Source organism: Arvicanthis niloticus, chromosome 24 (genome assembly GCF_011762505.2).
Source record: "Arvicanthis niloticus isolate mArvNil1 chromosome 24, mArvNil1.pat.X, whole genome shotgun sequence".
NCBI lineage: Eukaryota > Metazoa > Chordata > Mammalia > Rodentia > Muridae > Arvicanthis > Arvicanthis niloticus.
In genome coordinates this window covers 25,148,968-25,169,871 of record NC_133432.1, presented here as the reverse complement: position 1 = coordinate 25,169,871, position 20,904 = coordinate 25,148,968, and the positions used below count along the sequence as shown (strand labels likewise).

The window sequence follows — 20,904 nt, the reverse complement described above, 5'->3', positions numbered from 1 at the left end:
ACACATGCACGCACACATCACATTTTAGAAAAATCCAGAGGCAGATCTGGCCTCATGTTGCAGAAGAGGGAAAAACTGAGAGCCGAGGGTCGTGGGGACTGCTCAGTGGATGAAGGCGCTTGTGGCCAAGTGTCAGCCTGAGCGCCACCCCTGGCATCCATGGGTGGGTGAGAGGGGAGAACTGATTCCTGCAGTGCCCCCCCTCTCTGTCACACACACACACACACACACACACACACACACACACACACACACACACACACAATGTAAAAAAAAAATGCTACAGAACTGAGAACTGAGCAAGGGTTCGGAGTTATGGCAGACTCCCTGCATGTAGGCGTGGCTGTGAGAACAGAAATCGGATGTCTGTGAGCAGACCTAGAGCATGAATGTCTGTGCCCTTTCTTGGAAAGGCCCCCGAAACTCCAAAGACGGTGGGGTCACCAGATGAAGGGGCTTGGATTCCCCAGTGCTTGTGTGAGGCAGGGCCGTCTACACCCACCAGCGACATTCTAGAATAAGGTAAAGGCTTAGACTGTGGGGTTTGACAGAACCGTCACATCCACCATAGACCACTAGGATAGTCGTTATTTTTGGTTGTGTTGGGGATGGAGCCTGTGGATTTATTCATGCTAGGAGAGTACTTTTCTCTAAGAGACACCTTGCCCTATGTTTTGGGTGCTTTTGGTAATGGATGTGGAACTACAAGTAGTGGGGAACCTCGGATTTCAGTGCTTTAATGAAAATTCCCAGAAATAAGCCATACCCACCTTGGACACTCCACAAGGCTGATTGACAAGTTTTGGAGAGTTGGAATGCTGCAGATCCAGTCTTAGCCTCCTAAATAGGCATTTATTGCCCATCTCTGTGAGTGACCTAACATTCTTGTGACTGCCACATGAAACCTCTGGGAATGTATAAACAGACCCTATCATCTACCAACCCAAAGCAGGAATGTTCCCAGAGGCCTGGCGCAGAGATTAGATTTAACTTGTCTACCTGGTGTACCCACAAATATATTTAAAAAAAATTTACAGGGGCTGGAGAGATGGCTCAGTGGTTAAGAGCACTGACTGCTCTTCCAGAGGTCCTGAGTTCAATTTCCAGCAACCACATGGTGGCTCACAACCATCTGTAATGGGGTCTGTTGCCCTCTTCTGGTGAGTCTGAAGAGAGTGACAGTGTAGTCACATATATAAAATAAATTTTAAAAATCCTTTAAAAAAATTACAAAGTCAAGTGGTGGTGGCACATGCCTTTATTCCCAGCACTTGGGAGGCAGAGGCAGGTGGATCGCTGAGTTGGAGACCAGTCTAGTCTACATAGTGAGTTTTGGGACAGCCAGGGCTACAGGGAAACCCTATCTCAAAACAAACAAACAAACAAACAAAAAATGAAGTTACATATCTTATTTATGCATCTCTCTCTCTCTCTCTCTCTCTCTCTCTCTCTCTCTCTCTCTCTCTCTCTCTCTCTGTATGTGTGTGCATGCACATGCCATGCATTTGTGTAGAGAACAGAGGACTCAAGTCTTTCTTTCTATCTGTTCCAGGGATTGAAATCAGGTCGTCAGTCCTGGCAGGAAGAGCCCTTATTTCTGAGCCACCTTGACAGCTCTCACCAATGCATTTGGAAGCCTTTTTGATTTACAACTTTTTTTTTTTTTGTTCTGTTATGACAAAAACTTCATAAGAACCAGTGCTCCTGGGCCATGGTCACACATGTTTGGCTCCAGGAAAAAAAAAAATTATCCTGATCACCTTTGAGGCGATCTGTTTTCAGGTTGACTTCAGAACCCAAATCCACCTGCCCCAAACCCTTGCAAAAGGTGAGCAGAGACGAACACCGAACACTGTTGGTGCAGCTACTGATGGCAGAATGTCTGCAGGTTGGACCCCTTGTGGGAGAACTCTGTTAATTAAGGTCGAATTCTACCATTGGCTCTGGGGCTTGGCGTGCAATGGGGCATTCCCTTGGTTACCGGAGTTTCTCCTCTGACCTTGTGCGGGAATTCTAAGCCCCCACACTTGCCTCTACCTGAGGAATGTCAAATAGCCTTAATTAGTTTATGGGATCAATTTCCTTTCTCCTGACAAAACCTGTTTAGCCAGCACCTGAAATTTCTGAAATGCTTCCCCATGCTAATGAGGTTTGCCAGGTACCCTAAGCCCTGAGCCACTGACCTCTGCTCACCCTGGATGACCCTGCCCTCAGTCCCTAAAGCTTTATAAACGTCAATCACCCTAAGTGAAGTTGATCTGCCTCCTGACAAGCGGTCCTGGTGTGGTCATTCACGTACTCACAGGGCTTCTGAACCCTCAGCTCACCATCTCTGTTCCCTCTGTCCCTGTGGGCTGTATCGGCCCGTGGTCCATGAGGACATGGAGACCCACAATCCCCTAAACAAGGAGGGAGGCTTATGTGCAATATGAGTTTCCAGGGCTGGCGCTGGGATGTGGCTCGGTTGGGAGAGCACTTGCCTGTCAAAGCCTGAGAATCTCACCTGTGTGGTGGGGCACACTCAAAATCCCAGAACTCTGTAGTGGGGGCAGGGGGGTCAGAAGGTCAAGGTTATCTTTGGCTACACGGAAGTTTCAAGTTAGCCTAGGCCACATGAAACCCTGTCTTGAAAAAGTGTGTGTGTGTGTTGGGGGAGGGCAGAAAATAAGATGGCTCAGTGGGATCTTGGTGTAAGTAAGGATGCTTGGTGACCGGAGTGGAAGTCCCACAACCCATGTGGTGCAAGGAAGAACTAACTCCTGAAAGTTGTCCTCAACCTCTACACATTTGCCTTGGGGAACATGCACATGCACACACTCACACATGCACACACACACACACATACACACATATCACACACACACATACACACATACACACACCACACACACACATACCACACCACACACCACACATACCACACACACACACAACACACATATACACACCACACACAACACACACACCACACACACACATACCACACCACACACCACACATACCACACACACACACCACACACATACACATACCACACACCACACACACACCACACACACACCACACACACACATACCACACCACACACACCACACACACACCACACACATACACACACCACACACCACACACACACACACACCACATACCACACACACCACACACCACACACACACACATCATACACATCACACACACATCATACACATCACACACACATACCACACACACACACACACACACACACACACACACACACACACTCAAACACACACCACACCACACACCACATACCACACACACATGCTACATACATACAATAAAAATTTTATATTTTGTTTAATGGCATTGGTGTTTTGTCTGCATTAATGTCTGTGTGAATCTGGAGTTCCGGACAGTTGTGAGCTGCCATGTTGTTGCTGGGAATTGAACCCAGCCCCTCTGGAAGAGCAGTCAGTGCTCTTAACCACTGAGCCATCTCTCCAGCCACCAATTACAATTTTTTTTTTTTTTTTTTTTTTTTTTGGTTTTTTGAGACAGGGTTTCTCTGTGTAGTCCTGGCTGTCCTGGAACTCACTCTGTAGACCAGGCTGGCCTCGAACTCAGAAATCTGCCTGCCTCTGCCTCCCAAGTGCTGGGGTTGAAGGCGTACGCCACCACCGCCCAGCTCTCTTCTCTTCTCTTCTCTTCTCTTCTCTTCTCTTCTCTTCTCTTCTCTTCTCTTCTCTTCTCTCTCTCTCTCTCTTTCTTTCTTTCTTTCTTTCTAAACTTATCTTGATGTGTCCGTGCATGCTTGCATGCTTGCATGCTTTTGCTTTTAATCTTTAATCTCTAGTTTGAAGCCAGCCTGGTCTACATAGAGAGAAGTTTGTGCCAACCAGTGCCCTGTCTCAAAAGTCACCCCGGAGACAGAGATAGGTGGATCTCTGTGAGTTTGATATTGTCCTGGTCTACAGAGTGAGTTCCAGGACAGCTGGAGCTACATAGTGAGACTCTCTCAAAAACCCAAACCCAAACCAATACATGAAACAAATGTGGGGTGTGTGTGTGTGTGTTAGTGAGCCATTGAGGGACAGAAAACCTGGTCTAGTATAATCTAGTCCCATCTGGGAAGTGCAACCCTGAGATTTCTGCTTTATCCCATTGGCTAGAAAGGGCTTACTCAGCCGTACCTGGCCAGTTGCCTGCAGTCAGCTGGGGAAGGATGCTGAAAGCCACATGATACAGTTGATTTTTACTTTTTCATTTCTTGTTTTGTAGTGTGTGTGTGTGTGTGTGTGTGTGTGTGTGTGTGTACATGTCTCTGTAGGTCTGTGGGCACACATGTGTGCAAGTGCATATATACACAGGTATGCATAGAGCCCAGAGGCTAACATCTGTTTTCTGCCCCATCACTCTCCACTTCTTTACTGAGGCAGGCTCTCTGGCTGAGCCCAGAGATCACTGATTCAGTGAATCCAACCAACCAGCCCATTTCCCAACTCCCCTGTCTCTGTCTCTCAAAGGTCTGCCTGGCTACCTTTCCCCAGCCTTTACATGGGCCCAGGAGATCCAAATTTTACTTCTCATGTTGACATTTACAAACAGAGCCATCTTCCCAGCCCCCTGCCCGTGCTGCTTCTGCTGTCTCACACTCCACTGGGAGGAGCAGATGAGGAGCACGCAGGACATTTCACTCTGTGGCTAATGATGGAGAAGAAGGAAGTTCACAACCCAAGGGTACCTCACCCAGAGCAGCTCTGGGATCTGGGTTTCATTAGGGCTAAGTCAGAAGGCTGATGTGTATGCTATCCCCAGAGCTGCTCTGGAAGTTTTAGGCCAGCCTGGGCTACATGAGATCTGTCTGTAAAATAAAGTCAAGAATTTAAAGTGTTGCTGAAGTGGCTTAGGAGGTGAAGGTGCTTGTAGCCAATCCTGACAGCCAGAGCTCTATCCCTGGGACTCACATAGTAGGCAGGAGTTAACTCCTGAAGGATGTTTTCTGACCTACACACACACACACACACACACACACACACACACACACACACACACTCTGAATCAATGAGTAAATAAAATATAATTAAAAAATCAGCCAGGTGCAGGGCCATGTTGGCACATATGCCTTAAATCCCAGCATTTGGGGGACAGAGGCATATGGATATCTGTGAGTTTGAGGCCAGCCTGATCTGAATAGGGAATTTCAAAACAGCCAGAACTACATGATGAGACCATCTCAAATTATATAAATAAATAAATAAATAAATAAATAAATAAATAAATAAATGCCTTTCAGTTGGGGAGAAGTAACTTTAACTGAATAATAGCTGTCCCAGCTTTAGGATTTGTGTCCTCAGAAGACATGATGTCAAGGGCCATGCTAGATCAGCATGGCTTGGTGACCAGCATGGCTTGGTGACCTCATCTACCCCCACACAGCCTCCCTGACCCCAGGAACACCGTTCCCAAGCCAAGACAGAAGGATGCTTCAGCGGGAAGAACACTGTGACTGTCTGTTTGCTAGGCTGTTGGGGTCAGGGTAAGGCACGCAGGGTGTGAGCATGGATTCTAGGCTGGGGTGAGCCTCTGAGCCATACATGGCCTGACACATGGATGCAGGGCAGAGAAGGGCTTGTGCTCTTTTTTCTCCACAAACCCCCTCCCTCCTTCTCTTCCTCATCTCTCACTGTGCGTGTCATGGACCATTGTCAAATTCCTCTCTCTATGTCTGTCTCAAACTGGGAAGTTGTTGCCCTGTCATCTTGCCACAGAGAAGGAAGTGGTTTCCTGACCTTAGGTCACTGTAATGACCATTCCTAGTTGTCAACTTGACTGTGTCTGGAATGAAGCACAATCCAGAAATGGAGGGCACACCTGTGATCCAGATCTTGAGGCTGGAGGACACAGGCTTTTGATTGGGATCTTGAAACACAGTGGCCATAAAAAGCTTAGGCTCAGGCAAGGGGGTACACGCCTTTAACCCCAGGAGACCGAGGCAAGCAGATCTCTTAGTTCAAGGCCAGCCTGGGACAGAGCAAGTTCCAAGTAACGAATTGCTGAGGTCCAGGCATGGTGGTGCACACCTTTAATCTGGGCCATGCCTTCTGCTGGACACCTACATAAAGACGATGGAAAAAGGAAGGCTCACTCTTCTTTACCTGCTTGCACTTACCTGCCAGCAGATAGATATTGGAGCCTATTTGTTCAGGATCAAAAGCCTGTGTCCTCAGAGTCTCCTGCAAGTCTTCAAGGCTCTATGTCTCCTCCTCCTCCTCCTCCTCCTCCTCCTTCTCCTCCTCCTCCTCCTCCTCCTCCTCCTCCTCCTCCTCCTCCTCTTCTTCTTCTTCCTCTCTCTCTCTCTCTCTCTCTCTCTCTCTCTCTCTCTCTCTCTTTCTTTTCTTTCTTTTTTTTTTTTAGACAGGGTTTCTCTGTGTAGTCCTGGCTATCCTAGAACTCACTCTGTAGGCTAGCTTGGAACTCAGAGATCCACCTGCCTCTGCCTCCCAAGCACTGGGATTAAAGGTGTTCGCCACCATCACCTGATTCCATGTTTCTTTCTAGTGAAGCCTATGATGATGGGGAATGAGAGAATGCTGACCCTTGTCTTAAGTCCTGAACCTGGCTGAGATGTTCTGACCCCAACTTTTCACCCCACATGTGAGCATCTGGAGATGTCTGGAGTGTTCATTCCTGGTTTGAGTTCACTATGAGAAAGAAACCTACCAGCCTGTCTGCCATCCTCTCCTACAGAGCCCCCTCTCTTTCTGTCTTCTCTCTCCTGAGACAGTGTTATGTGGCCCAGCGTGGCCTTACTCTCTTTATGTACCTAAGGATGACTTTAAACTCCGGATCCCTCAGCTTCACCCCCTGAATGCTGGCACGACAGGGCTTAGCCACCACAGCTGGTTACGCATGCCGGGGATAAGGTAAGAGCTTTAGGTCCATGCTAGGAAAGTGCTCTACCCACTGAACCACATCCCTGGCACCAAGAGACGATTCTTGACACTGGATAGTGACTCTTGCCAATAGACCTTGGAAAGTTTGTGTTGGCTTGGATTCAGATAATCAAAGAAAGGTTAGCATGCTGGTGGTTGGCAAGAGAAATGAAACTCCTGCCTCCATCCTGGCCCCTGCTCACAGGAAGGAAGTTCTTTTTTTTTTCTCCTTGGTTTTTGAGACCTGGTTGTCCTGAAACTCACTCTGTAGATCAGGCTGGCTTCAAACTGAGATCCACTTGCCTGGCAGGAAGGAGGTTCTGTGGGGAAATTTGTTGCCCTGTTCATTTCAGTCTCTGGAGACTCCTCGTGGTGGCAGCAGCAGCTCAGAGGGACTTGGACTTCCGAGACTCAGCACAAACTGTGCTATGGCTTCCCAATGGCGGCAGGCGGTGGGTGTCTTTCTGGTCACAAAGGGCTGGGTGTGTGCCATACTGAGCTGTCTTCTGCCCAGCTGACAGGTGATGGAATTATCCGGCAGTGATATCATCAGAGTGTCAACTCTCTGGAAGGGACTATGGCAGTCCTGTGTTGACATAGTCACCAGACTCGGTGTAAAGCATATGACTCCCTGCTGGGCCTTCCTGCATCTTGGCAGAAGTCTCGGGTCCTTATGGTCATGTGTGTCATCGTGGTTGGACTGGGTTTGCTTCTGCGCGTGTTAGGGTGCAAGTGTTTGAAGTGTGTGGAGAAGGAGAGCACCGAAGTCAAGATCAGGATGGGGTCAGGGGCAGCGTGCCTGCTGGCTGCTCTGCTAGTGATGGTGTGTGTGTCCTGGGTAACCCAGGACATCATGCAAGAACTCTCCAGCCAGCTGGTACCCTCTGTGCAGAAGGGAAGGATGGGTACTGCACGCTATGTCGGTTGGGCCAGCTCTGGATTACTGCTTCTAGGAGGGCCCCTGCTCTTCTGCAACTGCCCACCCCTCACTGACTGTCATCACTCAGCCAGGTACCATGTTGCCAGCTCCAGCATCGTCCATAACAGTGGCTTCAACCTTCCTAAAGCTGCGACCCTCTAATACCTCATGTGGTGGTGACCCCCCCAACCATAAAATTATTTGTGTTGCTATTTCATAACTATAGTTTTGCTAGTTTCATGAGCCATAATGTGACTATTTTTGGAGATAGAAGTTTGTCAAAGGGGTCATGACCCATGAGAACCACTGGCCTATAACTATCTGTAAGCCAGGCATCTTCTGTCTTTTGGGGGGTCTTGGTCGACCTCAGCATATCTGTGGCCGACCCTTCAGGATGGTCTTGCCAAGATCACTGACTGGGCCTGGCTGGGATGGCAGCCCTAGGGCTTGCTTTTTTTTTTTTTTTTTTGACTTATTTTGACACCTTCCTAAGGCTTTCAGTTGTCACCGAAAGTCACAGAGAGCTGTTGTCCTAGAAAACTATTCAGTTACTGATCATGTGAGGACCAGGAACCTCAACCCACAAGGAGACTCTGGGCTGCTTGGTTATGGCTTGGGTGCTCTATGACCCTGGGAATTCCAAGGTCTTTCTTTCTTTCTTTTCTTTTTTTTTGGTTTTTCAAGACAGGGTTTCTCTGTGTAGCCCTGGCTGTCCTGGAACTCACTCTGTAGACCAGGCTGGCCTTGAACGGAATTCCAAGGTCTTGATGAACTTCAATGCACTGCTCTTTACATCGGGCTACCCTCTAAATAAATGTCATTTGCAAAATTGCTTGCTGGCTGATATGTTTAGCTGAGCTGGAAAGTTCTACTAGTCCTTGTCTGGGAAAGTCATGAGCTGCAACTGGTATGGAGAGGGGAGAGGTACTCATGGAAGGCAGGATGGACTGTCCCTGGCATCTGGGTGACTCTCATGAATGCAGGTGTCTTTGTTACTGTTCTCTCCGCTGTGACAGAATACTTGACAAAGCAATTTAAGGAAGGAAGGAAGGAAGGAAGGAAGGAAGGAAGGAAGGAAGGAAGGAAGGAAGGGAGGGAGGGAGGGTTTATTCAGCTCATAGTTCCAGGGCACAGTCTGTAATAGCGGGGAAGGCAAGGCAGCAGGAGTGTGAGGTAGCTGGTTACACGGCATCCACAGTCAGAGAGAGATGGATGCTGGCTCAGCTCATGGTCTCCTCTGTATTCAGTCTGGGACCCAGCCCTATGTGTGGAGCACAGTCAGGGTGGGTCTTCCCACCTCACTTAAGTTACCACAGAAACTCCCTTACAGGCATACAAAGAGGTTTGTGTCCATAGTGATTCTAAATTCTATGGAGTTAACAAAATTAACAGCCCCCTGGGTAGAGCACTGTAGGTGACCTGGCTGTCCCTGAGGTACCCACCAACAGGACTTCATGGTCCCTATGTGTGGGGTGGAGGAGGAGGATGGTCCCTTTAGATGTTGTGGTCTCGGATCCTCCTTGAATCTAGTACCAGTGATGGACCAGGGTTGGGATGAGGTGTATCATGCCATCTCTGCAGATACATACATGAACATACATATAAACATAAAGCCACACATATTACATGCACACACACACATACATATACACATGTTTTTTGTTTGTTTTGTTTTGGTTTGTTTTGGTTTTTCGAGACAGGGTTTCTCTGTATAGCCTTGGCTGTCCTGGAACTCACTCTGTAGACCAGGCTGGCCTCGAACTCAGAAATCCGCCTGCCTCTGCCTCCCAAGTGCTGGGATTAAAGGCGTGCGCCACCACCGCCCGGCAGGATCACATTTCTAAAGCTAGCCACCAAGGTCTGTTCCCTTCTTTGGCCACTTCCTCCTCCTGAGTTTGATGACCAAGGTCCAGCTATCAAAGTATTAAGTCCCGCAATCAACCCCCCCACTTTGCCTCACCTAATTAACATGACCAATTAAAATTTAACATCTCATCCTAACACGAGGTTTCCCTTTGTACCTTTGTACCTGCCTATGGGACACGGCTGTCTCCTTTCTATCCAGTGTCAGTCCTTTGTCCCTCTGGACAAATACTCTTCCCCCCCTCCCTTGTTCCCTTCTCCTTCTCCTTCAGCCTCTATTTCCTGTCTTTGTCTCATATTCTCTGTCTTCTGTCCCTCTGGGGCAAATAAATCTCCTTTGTGCTGAGAACTTGGTCTTGGGGGTCCTGAGCTGATACATTTCCTTTCAACAGAGATATGATCACAGGAGGCCTTTACACTGAAACTCCTTCCTCTGCCAAACCGGGTATAAGTTTAATCTACTTCACCAGGTCCCTGTATCAGCTGCTGATGTCATACCGGCTGGCAGCATGTCTGACTCTGTAGAGACACTTGTTCCTGGTGCTGGCTTTCAGGTCTCCTTGTTGAAAGTCCATCTTCAGCCCTTAGAATCTTGCAGTTGTGAGTCAGATACCCAGTCTCTTCTGTTCTGAGTCCAGCAGACAGTGAGCCATGGCTAGCCCAGAACCGAATGCTGCCATCTTCTCTCTAGCCATGCTGGGCCGGATAGGCACCATTGTGAGCTGTGGCCTGCCCATCTGCCGTGTGAAGAATATTTCTGAAGACATCAGCATGGACATCTCATGTCCAGTACAACCACAGGACCGGCAGGTGTCTCTAGTTCACGTGGTCATCTGTGTCATTACAACGTGACTGGGTTTGCTGCTGTACACAGTCCGTCCTGGATGACCGCATCACACGTGTGCTGAATAGAACAGCTGCAGAAATGATTGTGATGGTGGTCAGGGGGTTGTTCGGGGGAGTTGACCTGCTGCTGCTAGTGTCTGTGTTCTGGGTGACACACAATGTCAACACACAATGACCTCAGCTGGTCTTGACATGGAAACCAGAGATGGGTACCTCACTCTGAACCTGGCCTGGCCCAGGTTCCTTCTGCTGGGAGGGGCCTTGTTGTGGTGCAAGTGTCCAACTAGCAAGGACCACCCCAGTCCCTCTGAGGGCCTCGGGCACAACCCTGCCTCAGACAACACAAATGCATGAGGGAGGCCCCTCTCTGTTTTGGATTAGTTTATCTGTAGGCAGCTCAGGCCAGCTTGGGACTTTATGTTTTATGTTTCCCTATAGCTTAGGGGTCCCTTCCTCAGGCTCTAAAGTGGTAAAGCACTGCTGGGGATACAGGAGAGGGAAAACACTTCCATGGAACTCCCAGGATGCAGCTGTCATGATCAGCAGTGTTCTGGTTGGATTCCCAGGGACACAGCTCTGAGTCTCCTAGGAACTTGTGGCCCCAGTGACTTCACTGGTCCCCTAACCTGACTTTGATGGAGTCATCCCATGGTCTACAGTTACCACCTGTATCTGGGGTGACTGACTAGGATCAGACTGAAGGGAACAGAGCTGACATGGGGATGTTAATGCCAGATGGGCTGCCAGTTGGGGAATGGGCAAGCAGGGACTGAGCCAGCCTGGTGCCAGCCTGGCCAGATCTTGAAACACTCCTGAAGGTCTTCATGTCACTGAGCTCAACTCTGAAGTTACTGATAGTCTGTGGCCCTGACACTTCTGCTGCTGGTCTGGAGAAGATAATCCTGGGTCTTGATAACCACCTGGCTGCCAGTTGCTCTGGTAAGCACTCACCAGTTAGTCCTGTGTGGCCAGTCAACCAGCTGCAGGACCCAGCTGTGTGTTCCCTACAGAGTTTGGATTATCTGAGTGTGAGCCTGCAGAGGTGTAGCATCTGAACTCAGGTCCTCAGGCTGTAGCAATGGCTACATCTGCCACCCTGTCAGACACATGTGACCTGGAATTAGACTCCTCTGATTGGCTTAGGCCAATCCTCCTGTTATCTCTCCCTTCCAGTTAATGCTTTTCTGCAAAAATGCTTTCCTTAGGTGCTGGTCTGATAGGGCAGTGTTGTGTTGCTCTCCCTTTCCCCAGGTGCTCTCAGCTGGGGGTGCTCTGGAGCAGGGGAGGGCTGGGTGTGGAAAGGTGGCCTAGCTGGGTGTTCCTTCTGTGGTTCAGTGACTCCTGTGAACTCGGGGTGGTGGGGCTTGTTCCTCTTCCCACTGATGGGACAAAATGCCTGACAGAGGATACTTAAAGAGGGAAGCAAGGGTTCATTGTGACTCATAACTGAGGCAAGGACAGTGACAGCCAGGGAACAGGAGCATGAGACTGGCTGCTGGTCATGTTCTGTCTGCACTCAGGAAGCAGAGGGGGATGGGTGCTGGTGTTATGCTCCCTTCTTGGTTGATTTTTTTTTTTTTTTTTTTTTTTTTTTTTTTTTTTGTGCTGGTGGGGGGAGGGTCAGGTTCCGGTTGGGGATCAGATGGGGCAGAGAGGTGGGGTTGGGATGAGGACGAAGGGGCGGGGTCAGGGGCAGAAGGACAGAGGGTGGAGGAGGAGGGGCCAGAGGCTAGGGGAGAGGGCAGAGGCATGCCTGGAGGGCGGGCACAGAGGGGCTGGATTGAGACAGGGTTTCACTGTGTGGCTCTGGTTGATGTTTTTGTAGACCAAGCTGGCCCTGAGCTCACAGAGATCCACCTGCCTCTCCCCCCTGTATTTCTAGTATCTTGATCCCATGCAGAAGACAGAGTGAGGTCTAGGCCCTGGGCAGGGGGCAGAGAGGGATTAATGAGCGCTCAGCTGGGCAGAGAATGGACTCTGTCTGTGAGAAGTTGGGGAAGGGTGGCCTGAGGTTATTCCATGGATGTGGAAGGGCTTCTAGGTCTGTGCAGAAGCTCACATCCCAGGCCACAGCGGCTGAGAAGATGTAGAAGTTGTAGCCTCCCTGAGCTTTTGGGAGCCCTGCTCAGTGTGGGACACCTTGAGCCATCTGCTGCTGAGCACCTGGACCGTGGCTGGTGTTGAGGAACAGAACGTTATCCTCTGTCCTTCCATTTTCTTTTGCTTTCTTCATGATGGAGACATCCTATGGAATCCCAGGCTGTCCTGGAAGGTGAGGTCAGCCTGGGGCTGGAGTGATGGGTGACAACCAGGCCTGCTCACTCTGAGGGGTTTGGGTTTTAGTTTTTAAGACAGGATCTCATGCTGGCCTTGAACTAGTTCCTTTGGGGATGACCTTGAACTTCTGGTTCTCCTGCCTCTAGACTGCTGGCATGACACATGTGAGCCACCTTGGGTTGTGGGTCTTGGTTATGAGGTGCTGAGGATGGGACCCAGCCTTTTCATGTTAGGTTAATAACTCTACCAATTGAGTTACAACCCCACCTCTCCGTGGGTCTCTTGGAGAGCTGATCCTTGTACTCAGGATAGAGGTCAGCCTGGGATAGACAGAGGGGGGCTGAGCGTGACTGTGCCCTTAATGTCAGGAGCCAATGGGCCTGTGCCAAGTGCATGGAAAAGGCCCAGGAGGGTTCAGGATAGAGGGTAAGGACCCCTATAACTGCTCAGTAGGCCAGGAAGTGTAGTACCTCGTGTCCTGGAGAAAAACACAGCTTATCAAGAGGTAAAAAGAACAATCTGTGAAAGACAGAGTGGGAAGCTAAGGGCTCCATAGGCTGTAGGGGCGCCATCAAGAGAACAGAGAACCAGAGCCTGGACCATGGTCTCTGAGCATGCTCAGAATGTTGGTGTGGCCACTGTGGCTTTTGGACAGAGAACAGGACTACAATCCCTACAGGTCTCATTCCTGATGCTGTCTGGAGATGGCTCCATCTACCTGTCAAATTGTGGTGCCGATGCCTCTGACTGTGTGAAGCAAAATGGTGGCTCATGGTAGCCTCCTCCTCTTCCCAGAATGATGGCTCCTGGTGGCCTCCTTCTCCTCCTCAGTGCCACTGCCCTATGGTAGGAAAAAAAAACAAAACAAAAAACAGCCTTTCATTGTGTGACCAGTGAGATTTGGCTTTATTTGTTTAATAAATTACTATCAGATCTGTTGTATGTAGTAATCCTTTCTCCTTTGTAGTTTTAATTGTATGTGTAAGTATATGTGGTGGTTTGAATAGGAATGACTACCCCCCACCCACCCACCCACCCACCACCACTGGTGCTCATGCATTTGAATGCTTAGTCACCAGGGAGTGGAAATCTTTGAAAGGATCAGAAGGATTAGGAGGTGTGGCCTTGTTGGAGGAAGTGTGTCACTGGGGATGGGCTTTGGGGTTTCAAATGCCCAAGCCAGGCCCAGGCTCTTTCCCCCTGGGGATCAGGATGTAGTTACTGCTGTAACTTTATGCTCCTGCCATGATGGTAATGGACTAAGCCTCTGAAACTGTAAGCTGCCCCAATAAAATGCATTCTTTCATAAGAGTTGCCTTGGGCTGGTGTTTCTTCACAGCAATAGGATGGTAATTAGACAATGTGTGTCTGTATTTGTGTGTTTGTGTATGCATGGTTGTCCAGGTAGATAGGCAGGTGTGTGCACACTTTTTTTTTTTTTTTTTTTGATTTTTTTTGAGACAGGGTTTCTCTGTGTAGCCCTGGCTGTCCTGGAACTAACTCTGTAGACCAGGCTGGCCTCGAACTCAGAAATCTGCCTGCCTCTGCCTCCCAAGTGCTGGGATTAAAGGCGTGTGCCACCACCGCTCTGCCGTGCACACTCTTATGGAGTCCAGAGATCAACTTGTTTCTCTTCAGGTGCTAGGCATCTGGTTTTCTTTCTTTTTCAGACAGGGCTTCATTACACCTCACAGGCCCTGGCCCGCCTGGAACTTGCTATGTACCCCCACTCCCCCCAGTGTGTGTTTGAATGGGAATGGTTCCTATAAGCTCAGACTTGGTTGCAGATTGGTGGAACTGTTTGGGAAGGATCAGGAGGTGTGGCCTTGTTGGAGAAGATGTGTCTTTCCGTTGGGGTTTCTCCTTTGAGTGGACTGGCACCATTTGCAGTATGTTCTCTCTGCTTCTCACTCCCTGATCAAGGTGTGAGGTCCCACTGCTCCCACTACCATGTCTTTGCCCTGAAACCATCATGAACTCTAACCTCTGAAGCTGTAACCCCAGTTAGTTTTTCTTGTGTAAGTTGCCTTTGGACATGTTTTCTTGTTCAACTCAAGACCCATCCCATGGGCAAGCACCAATCCCTGACACTATTAATGGTACTCTGTTGTGCTTGCAGAGAGGAGCCTAGCATTGTAGGAAGCCGGAGTCAGTGGTTTCCATTCCAAGATGGCGCTGGCCTCGTGTCTTCCCACTTGTAAACAATTAACTGCGCAGCTGCTAGGCAGAAAGACTGCCAAGTCACTGGCCAATCCCGAGGCATAATATTGGGTGGTGAGCGAACAGCCAATCAGAAGTGAATACGTCACTCTAGGGTGTATTTAAGCTAGGCCGCTTCCGGTTTCTTCCGTCTTTCCGCGTGACAAGAAGTAAATCCTCGTTTGCAGTATACCCGATTATTGCCTCCTGTCCTTATTCGCGGGTGAAAAGGGATTTGGGAGGTGCACGGAACATAGCATAACTGTCCTCTGAGAGGCTCCACCCAGCATCTAACCAAAACAGATGCAGAGAGCCACAGGTAAACGTTAGATGGAGCTCAGGGAATCTTGTGGGAGAGCAAGGAGAAGGACTGAGGGACCCAGAAGGGATAGGGACCCCACAAGAAGACCAACAGAGTCAACTAACCTGAACTCTTTGGGGCTTCCAGGGACTGGATGATCAACCAAAGAGCCTACATAGGCTGGACCTAGGCACCCTGCACACATGGAGCAGATGTGCAGCTTGGTCTTCATGTGGGTCTCCCAACAACTAGAACGGGGTCTTATTCTGACTCTGTTGTCAGCTTGTGGAGCCTGCTACTCTAACTGGGCTGTCTTATCTGGCCTCAGTGGGAAAGGGTGTACCTAGTCTTGCAATGACTTGAGGAGCCAGGGTGGGTTGATACCCAGGGGGCATTTGCCTGTCTCAAAAGTTGTGGGGAAGGAGACATGGGGGGAGGGAACACATGAGTAGGAGACTGAGAGGAGGAGGGGCTATGAGGAGGACATAAAGTAAATAAATAAACTAATGGGGGCAGGAAAGACAACTAGGCTGTCCTCGAACTCAAAACCTCTGCTTGTCTCTGCACTCTGAGGTCTGGGATCCTTCCCAGTGCTGGGCTGTGGTGGCACCCATCTTTGACCCCAGCACTCAGATGGCAGAGGCAGGAGGATCTCCTAGTTTGACACTAGCTTGGTGTACACAGTCAGTTCCATGATAGCCAGGGCTACACAGAGAGACTTTGTCTCTAAACACAAAGCAAAACAATGGGAAGAGTTCCCTTTTCTAATGAGGGGAGGGACAGTTAAGAAGGACAGACAGCACTACAAAGAGAATCTTGTCCTATCTGGAAACCTCCATGCTGAACCTTTAGGTGCATTCCTTTGGACAGAGAGGGGTATCCTGGCCAATTCATGCCTAGCAGATTCCTGGCAGTGAATCAAGAAGGGAAGCTGGGGCCAGACTCTGCCATTTCTGCTGCCTGGTACCCTACTTATATACCAATTTAACAAGAGCAGAAAGAACCTTTATTTCATTGAAATTATATTTAAATTAATTTTTTATTAATGTCTATGAGTGAGTGTATGTGGTATGTGTGTGTGACTGTGGGTACCCATGTAGAGAGAAATGGGATTTCTGAGTATTATATGGAAACTCTTGCTCAGAATTGAGGTTTTAAGGTGACTTTGCTGGGTTTGAGTTCAGAAGTCCACAGATCCAGAGTTGGGGGTATAGATCGGAGGACCCAAGTTCAATTCCCAGAACCCACATAAAAATGTTGGATGAGGTAGTGTTTGCTGATAAGTCCAAGTCAGTGAGGTGGAGACATGAGGCACTTCTAGGCTCAGTAGCCAGCTAGTCTAGCCTCACTAGTGAGCTCCAGGCTAATGCAACCCCGACACGCAGGTGCATAGACATACATGCATGCACACATGAACATGCATTTAACAAGCATGCTCAGGTGCACACACACTCATTATAAAAGAAATAAAGAAAAAGAAACACTTTGCTCTAATCTGGGGAAGCATCAGGAACAGAAGCCCCTCCCTCTGCCCCACCCTCTGCCAGAGCAGCCTGGAAGCTCAGTCTGTTTCACCAGATAAAGTTCTGTGTCAACTGCTGTGGTCACACTTGCTGGAGCTTGCCATTTGACTACCTAGATCATCGTTGGTGACAGTGGCGTCTCATACTTGCTCTGTGTCACTCTGCAACACAGGGGATAGGCTGGCCCCTGATACTTGAAAATTCCGTCCTTGGCACTTGGAATCCTGCATGTCTAGATCTGGACCCCGACTCTCTTCCTGGTCCTGCCATTATCAGACTCTGAGCCATGGACTTACAGAAACAAGAGGCCATCAGCTACTTCATGACTACTTTGGGTTGGCTTAGTGCCATTGTGAGCTGTGTGCTGCCCATTTGGAGGGTGATACTTACAGATGATGAGACAAACCCAGACGCCAGCATTTGGGAGGGTCTGTGGCACATGTGCCAAGTTCAGGAAAACCACCAGATACAGTGTACTTGGTATGGTACCCAGATACCAGTAACACAGGACCTAAAGGTGTCTCGAGTCTTTATGGTCCTCTGCACCATTGGAACCTGGCTGGGACTGCTGCTGTGCATGGTTGGGGATCGTTATGACTCTTTTTGGAGAATCTATATTTGTCGCATGAATCTTTTGAATGGTTCCAATTTCGAAGTTTTGAAGTTAGCCGGTGGCATGTTCCTTAGTGCTGGCCTTCTGATGCTGATACCCCTGTCCTGGGTAACACACAACATCATGCATGGCTTCTTTAACCCATTGTTGGGTGACTTGAAGAAGGCAGAGATGGGTGTTTCACTCTACCTGGCCTGGACCAGCTTCGTGCTGCTATTGGTAGGAGGCTTCCTGCTCTGTGTCGACATCCACTTATTCAGTGACCCCCCCGAAGACAAATCTTCGGGAGCACACACCACTACCTCAGGTAGGTATCTCTCTACCTTTTGAGTTGCTTATTTCTAGACTGACCTCAGATCATCTTATGACCCTATTCTACAGATGTCTGATGGCCATCACGCTCAATCTTGGAGTAGGAGAGAGTTCTGGAAAGCTTCCTCAAGAGGCCTCTCTCCAGGATCTAGAATCACCGAACTGGAGGGAGAAAAGACAGTCTATGGACCTGCCCACAAGCTGTGCAGGGGACTCTGTGGATGCAGCTAGCTGAGTTGGCACCATGCTGAGGTGGGCCTCTTGGTGGTGAAGCTGACTGAGTCACCTGTGATACTCTAAGGGACCCCAATAAATCATTGTTCCTTCAAGCTGGACTTGGATGGAGCTGGTTCTTTTGTCTCTGGTTGCTCTCTATATGCGGTGACTGGAAATAGAGAAAAAGGGAAACAGCAGACCCGAGAATAGTAATACCAGGGCTTGCTGGTTGTTGGGGGAACGGGCAAGAAGAGACAGAGCCAGCCTGGTGTCATCCTGGTCCTCCGTGATACCTTCCTGAAGGTCTTGTCACCAGGCTCAACTCTGAAATTACTGATAACCTTTCTCCTGGCACCTCTGCACTGGCTTGCAGAAGGTAATCGCTGGTATTGATAACCACCTGTTCCTGGCTGGCAGTCACTCGGGCAGCACATATGCCAGCTCACAGGAGAGTCCAGCCTGTTCCCATACATCAAATATGTGTCTTATATGTGTGTGTGCTTTGTCCACGTGTGTGATGGTGAGAAAACATGTGTGGAGGCCAGAGTGAGGTGTCTTTGTCAATCCTTTCTCTGCCAGATCTTTGAGAGAGATTCAGTCAGTGAATCTTGAACTGATGGAATCTTCTAGACTTGCTGGCCCTTCTACAAGCTCCAGGGCCTCTTGTCTGTGCTTCCTCAGTGCTAGGATTGCAGGTGTGCGCCTTCATGTGTGGCCTTTTCCATGGGTGTTCGGTTCTAAACAAAGTTCCCTGGCTTATTCTCTTTCTTCAGAAGTTCTGAGCTGTATGTGGGGGAGGAGGAGGGGTTGGAAGAAGAGAAGGAGCAGGAGGAGGAGGGTTGTATGAGTGGAAGGGTAGGGGTGGGTGTTCCTCATGTGACTTGGTGACCCTTGTGAACCTAGATGTCTTCCTTATCCTTCTAGTTACTCTGAGCAAACACCTGACTAAAGGTTCTTTAAGGAAGGGTTTATAGTGGGGGAGGTGGTGGCCCATGCCTTTAATCCCAGCACTAGGGAGACAGAAGCAGGCAGTTCTCTGAGTCAAGGTAAGCCTGGTCTATAGAGTGAGTCCAGGACAGTCAGGGCCACACTGAGAAACTCTTTCATAGAAGAAGAAGGAAAAGAAGGAGGAGGAGGAGGAAGAGAAGGAGGAAGAAGAGGAGGAGGAATAGAGGAGGAGGAGGAGGAGGAGGAAGGTGGAATTAAGGGGAGGAGGAGGAGGAGAAGGAAGGAGAGAGAGGATCTGATGATTTGTGTCCAGAGACTGAAGCTTTCATATCTTCCCTACTCTCTGCCAGAAGCACATAGAAAATCAGTATCACTGGATCCCTTGTCAACTTCTGTGACCACACTTGCCAACTCAGACTTTACACAGACACTGGTGTTAGTGGAGTCTCTGACTGGCTTTGACCTCACAGGGAAGGCTTTCTCAGCATCTGTCTAGAGGGCACCATCAGCTCTTAGAATCCAGCATCTCAGAGCTGATCTCCCAGCCACCCCTCACCCCCACCCAGTTTCCCTGTCCTGACTCCAATGGGCTCTGAGCTATGGCTCCCCTGGAACTGTAGCCAGTCAGCATCTCTCTGCCACACTGGGCTGGCTAATTGATCCTGTGTGCTGCTTATGTGGTGAGAGATGAAACATTTGGAAGAGAAGATGTCTGTGTTTGGGAGGGCTTGTGGAAGATCTGAGAGGTTCAAGGGTGTGGCTGGATGCAGTGCAGGTGCATGCCTTCCAGACAGTGCTGCCTTAGATGCTCATGGCTCTCATGGTCCTCTGCATCATTGTAACAGGTCATGGTCCTCTGCATCATTGTAACAGGTCATGGTCCTCTGTATCATTGTAACAGGTCATGGTCCTCTGTGTCATTGTAACAGGTCATGGTCCTCTGCATCATTGTAACAGGTCATGGCACTCTGCATGGTTGTAAAAGGCTACAGTTTGCCTCTGTGTGGAACTGGGCACAAGTTCAGTGAGTGGAGGCAGAATGAGATAATCAGGGTCAGGATCCTTATGGAGTAGTTTAGCTGCTCTCGCGAGCCAGCCTGCTGATTCTGGTATCTGTGTCCTGGATAATACACATCATCCATGGCCTCTCTGACCCACTATTGGTCCAATAACAGATGTGGGGCCTGTGGTGGTTTGAATATGCTTGGCCCAGGGAGTGGTTAGTGACACACTTCCTCCAACAAGGCCATGCCTCCTAATAGTGCCACTCTCTCTGGGCTAAGCATTCAAACACATGAATGGGGCCATTCCTATACAAACCACCACACATATATACGTTTAAACATAAGAGTTAAGAGGAAAGGGAGGATCTTGGGAAGAAACTAAGATACAACAGTAAGCATAAGTGTGAATGTGCTGCCCCAAGAGTCTACCTAGGTTTCTTTGCAGTAGACACAGAGACACATCTTGACACACAAGGTCAACATACAATGACCTCAGCTGGTCTTGACATGGAAACCAGAGATGGGTTCCTCGCTCTAAACCTGAGCTGACCCAGCTTCCTTCTGCTTCTGCTGGGAGGGACCTTGTTGTGGTGCAAGTGTCCAACTAGCAAGGACCCTCCCAGTCCCTCTGAGGGCCTCATGCACAACCCTGCCTCAGACAACACAAATGCATGAGGGAGGCCCCGCTCTGTTTTGGATTAGTTTATCTGTAGGCAGCTCTGGTCATCTTGTGACTTTATGTCTTATGTTTCCCTATAACTTAGGGGTCCCTTCCTCAGGCTCTATACTGGTAAAGTACTGCTGGGGATATAGGAGAGAGAAAACACTTTTATGAAGCTCCCTGGATGCAGCTGTCATGATCAGCAGTGTTCTGGTTGGATTCCCGGGGATATAGCTCTGGGTGTCCTAGGAACTTGGGGCCCCAATGAAGTTACTGGTCCCCTAACCTGGACTTTGATGGAGTCATCC

At 49.2% G+C, this 20,904-nt stretch overlaps 1 protein-coding gene across 1 annotated transcript; it reads left to right on the top strand.

The window, feature by feature from the left end:
• Window positions 1–16,910: 16,910 nt before the first annotated feature.
• Window positions 16,911–18,102, top strand: LOC143437880 (claudin-13-like). Its single transcript, XM_076923136.1, has 2 exons — window positions 16,911–17,762; window positions 17,837–18,102. Exons 1-2 carry the CDS (start codon window positions 17,129–17,131, stop codon window positions 17,842–17,844), a joined length of 642 nt encoding a protein of 213 aa, XP_076779251.1. The 5' UTR covers window positions 16,911–17,128; the 3' UTR covers window positions 17,845–18,102.
• The last annotated feature ends 2,802 nt before the right edge of the window (window positions 18,103–20,904 follow it).

Coding starts and splice junctions, on each gene's coding strand:
- LOC143437880 (XM_076923136.1), top strand. CDS start 17,129: ATGGACTTACAGAAACAAGAGGCCATCAGCTACTTCATGACTACTTTG.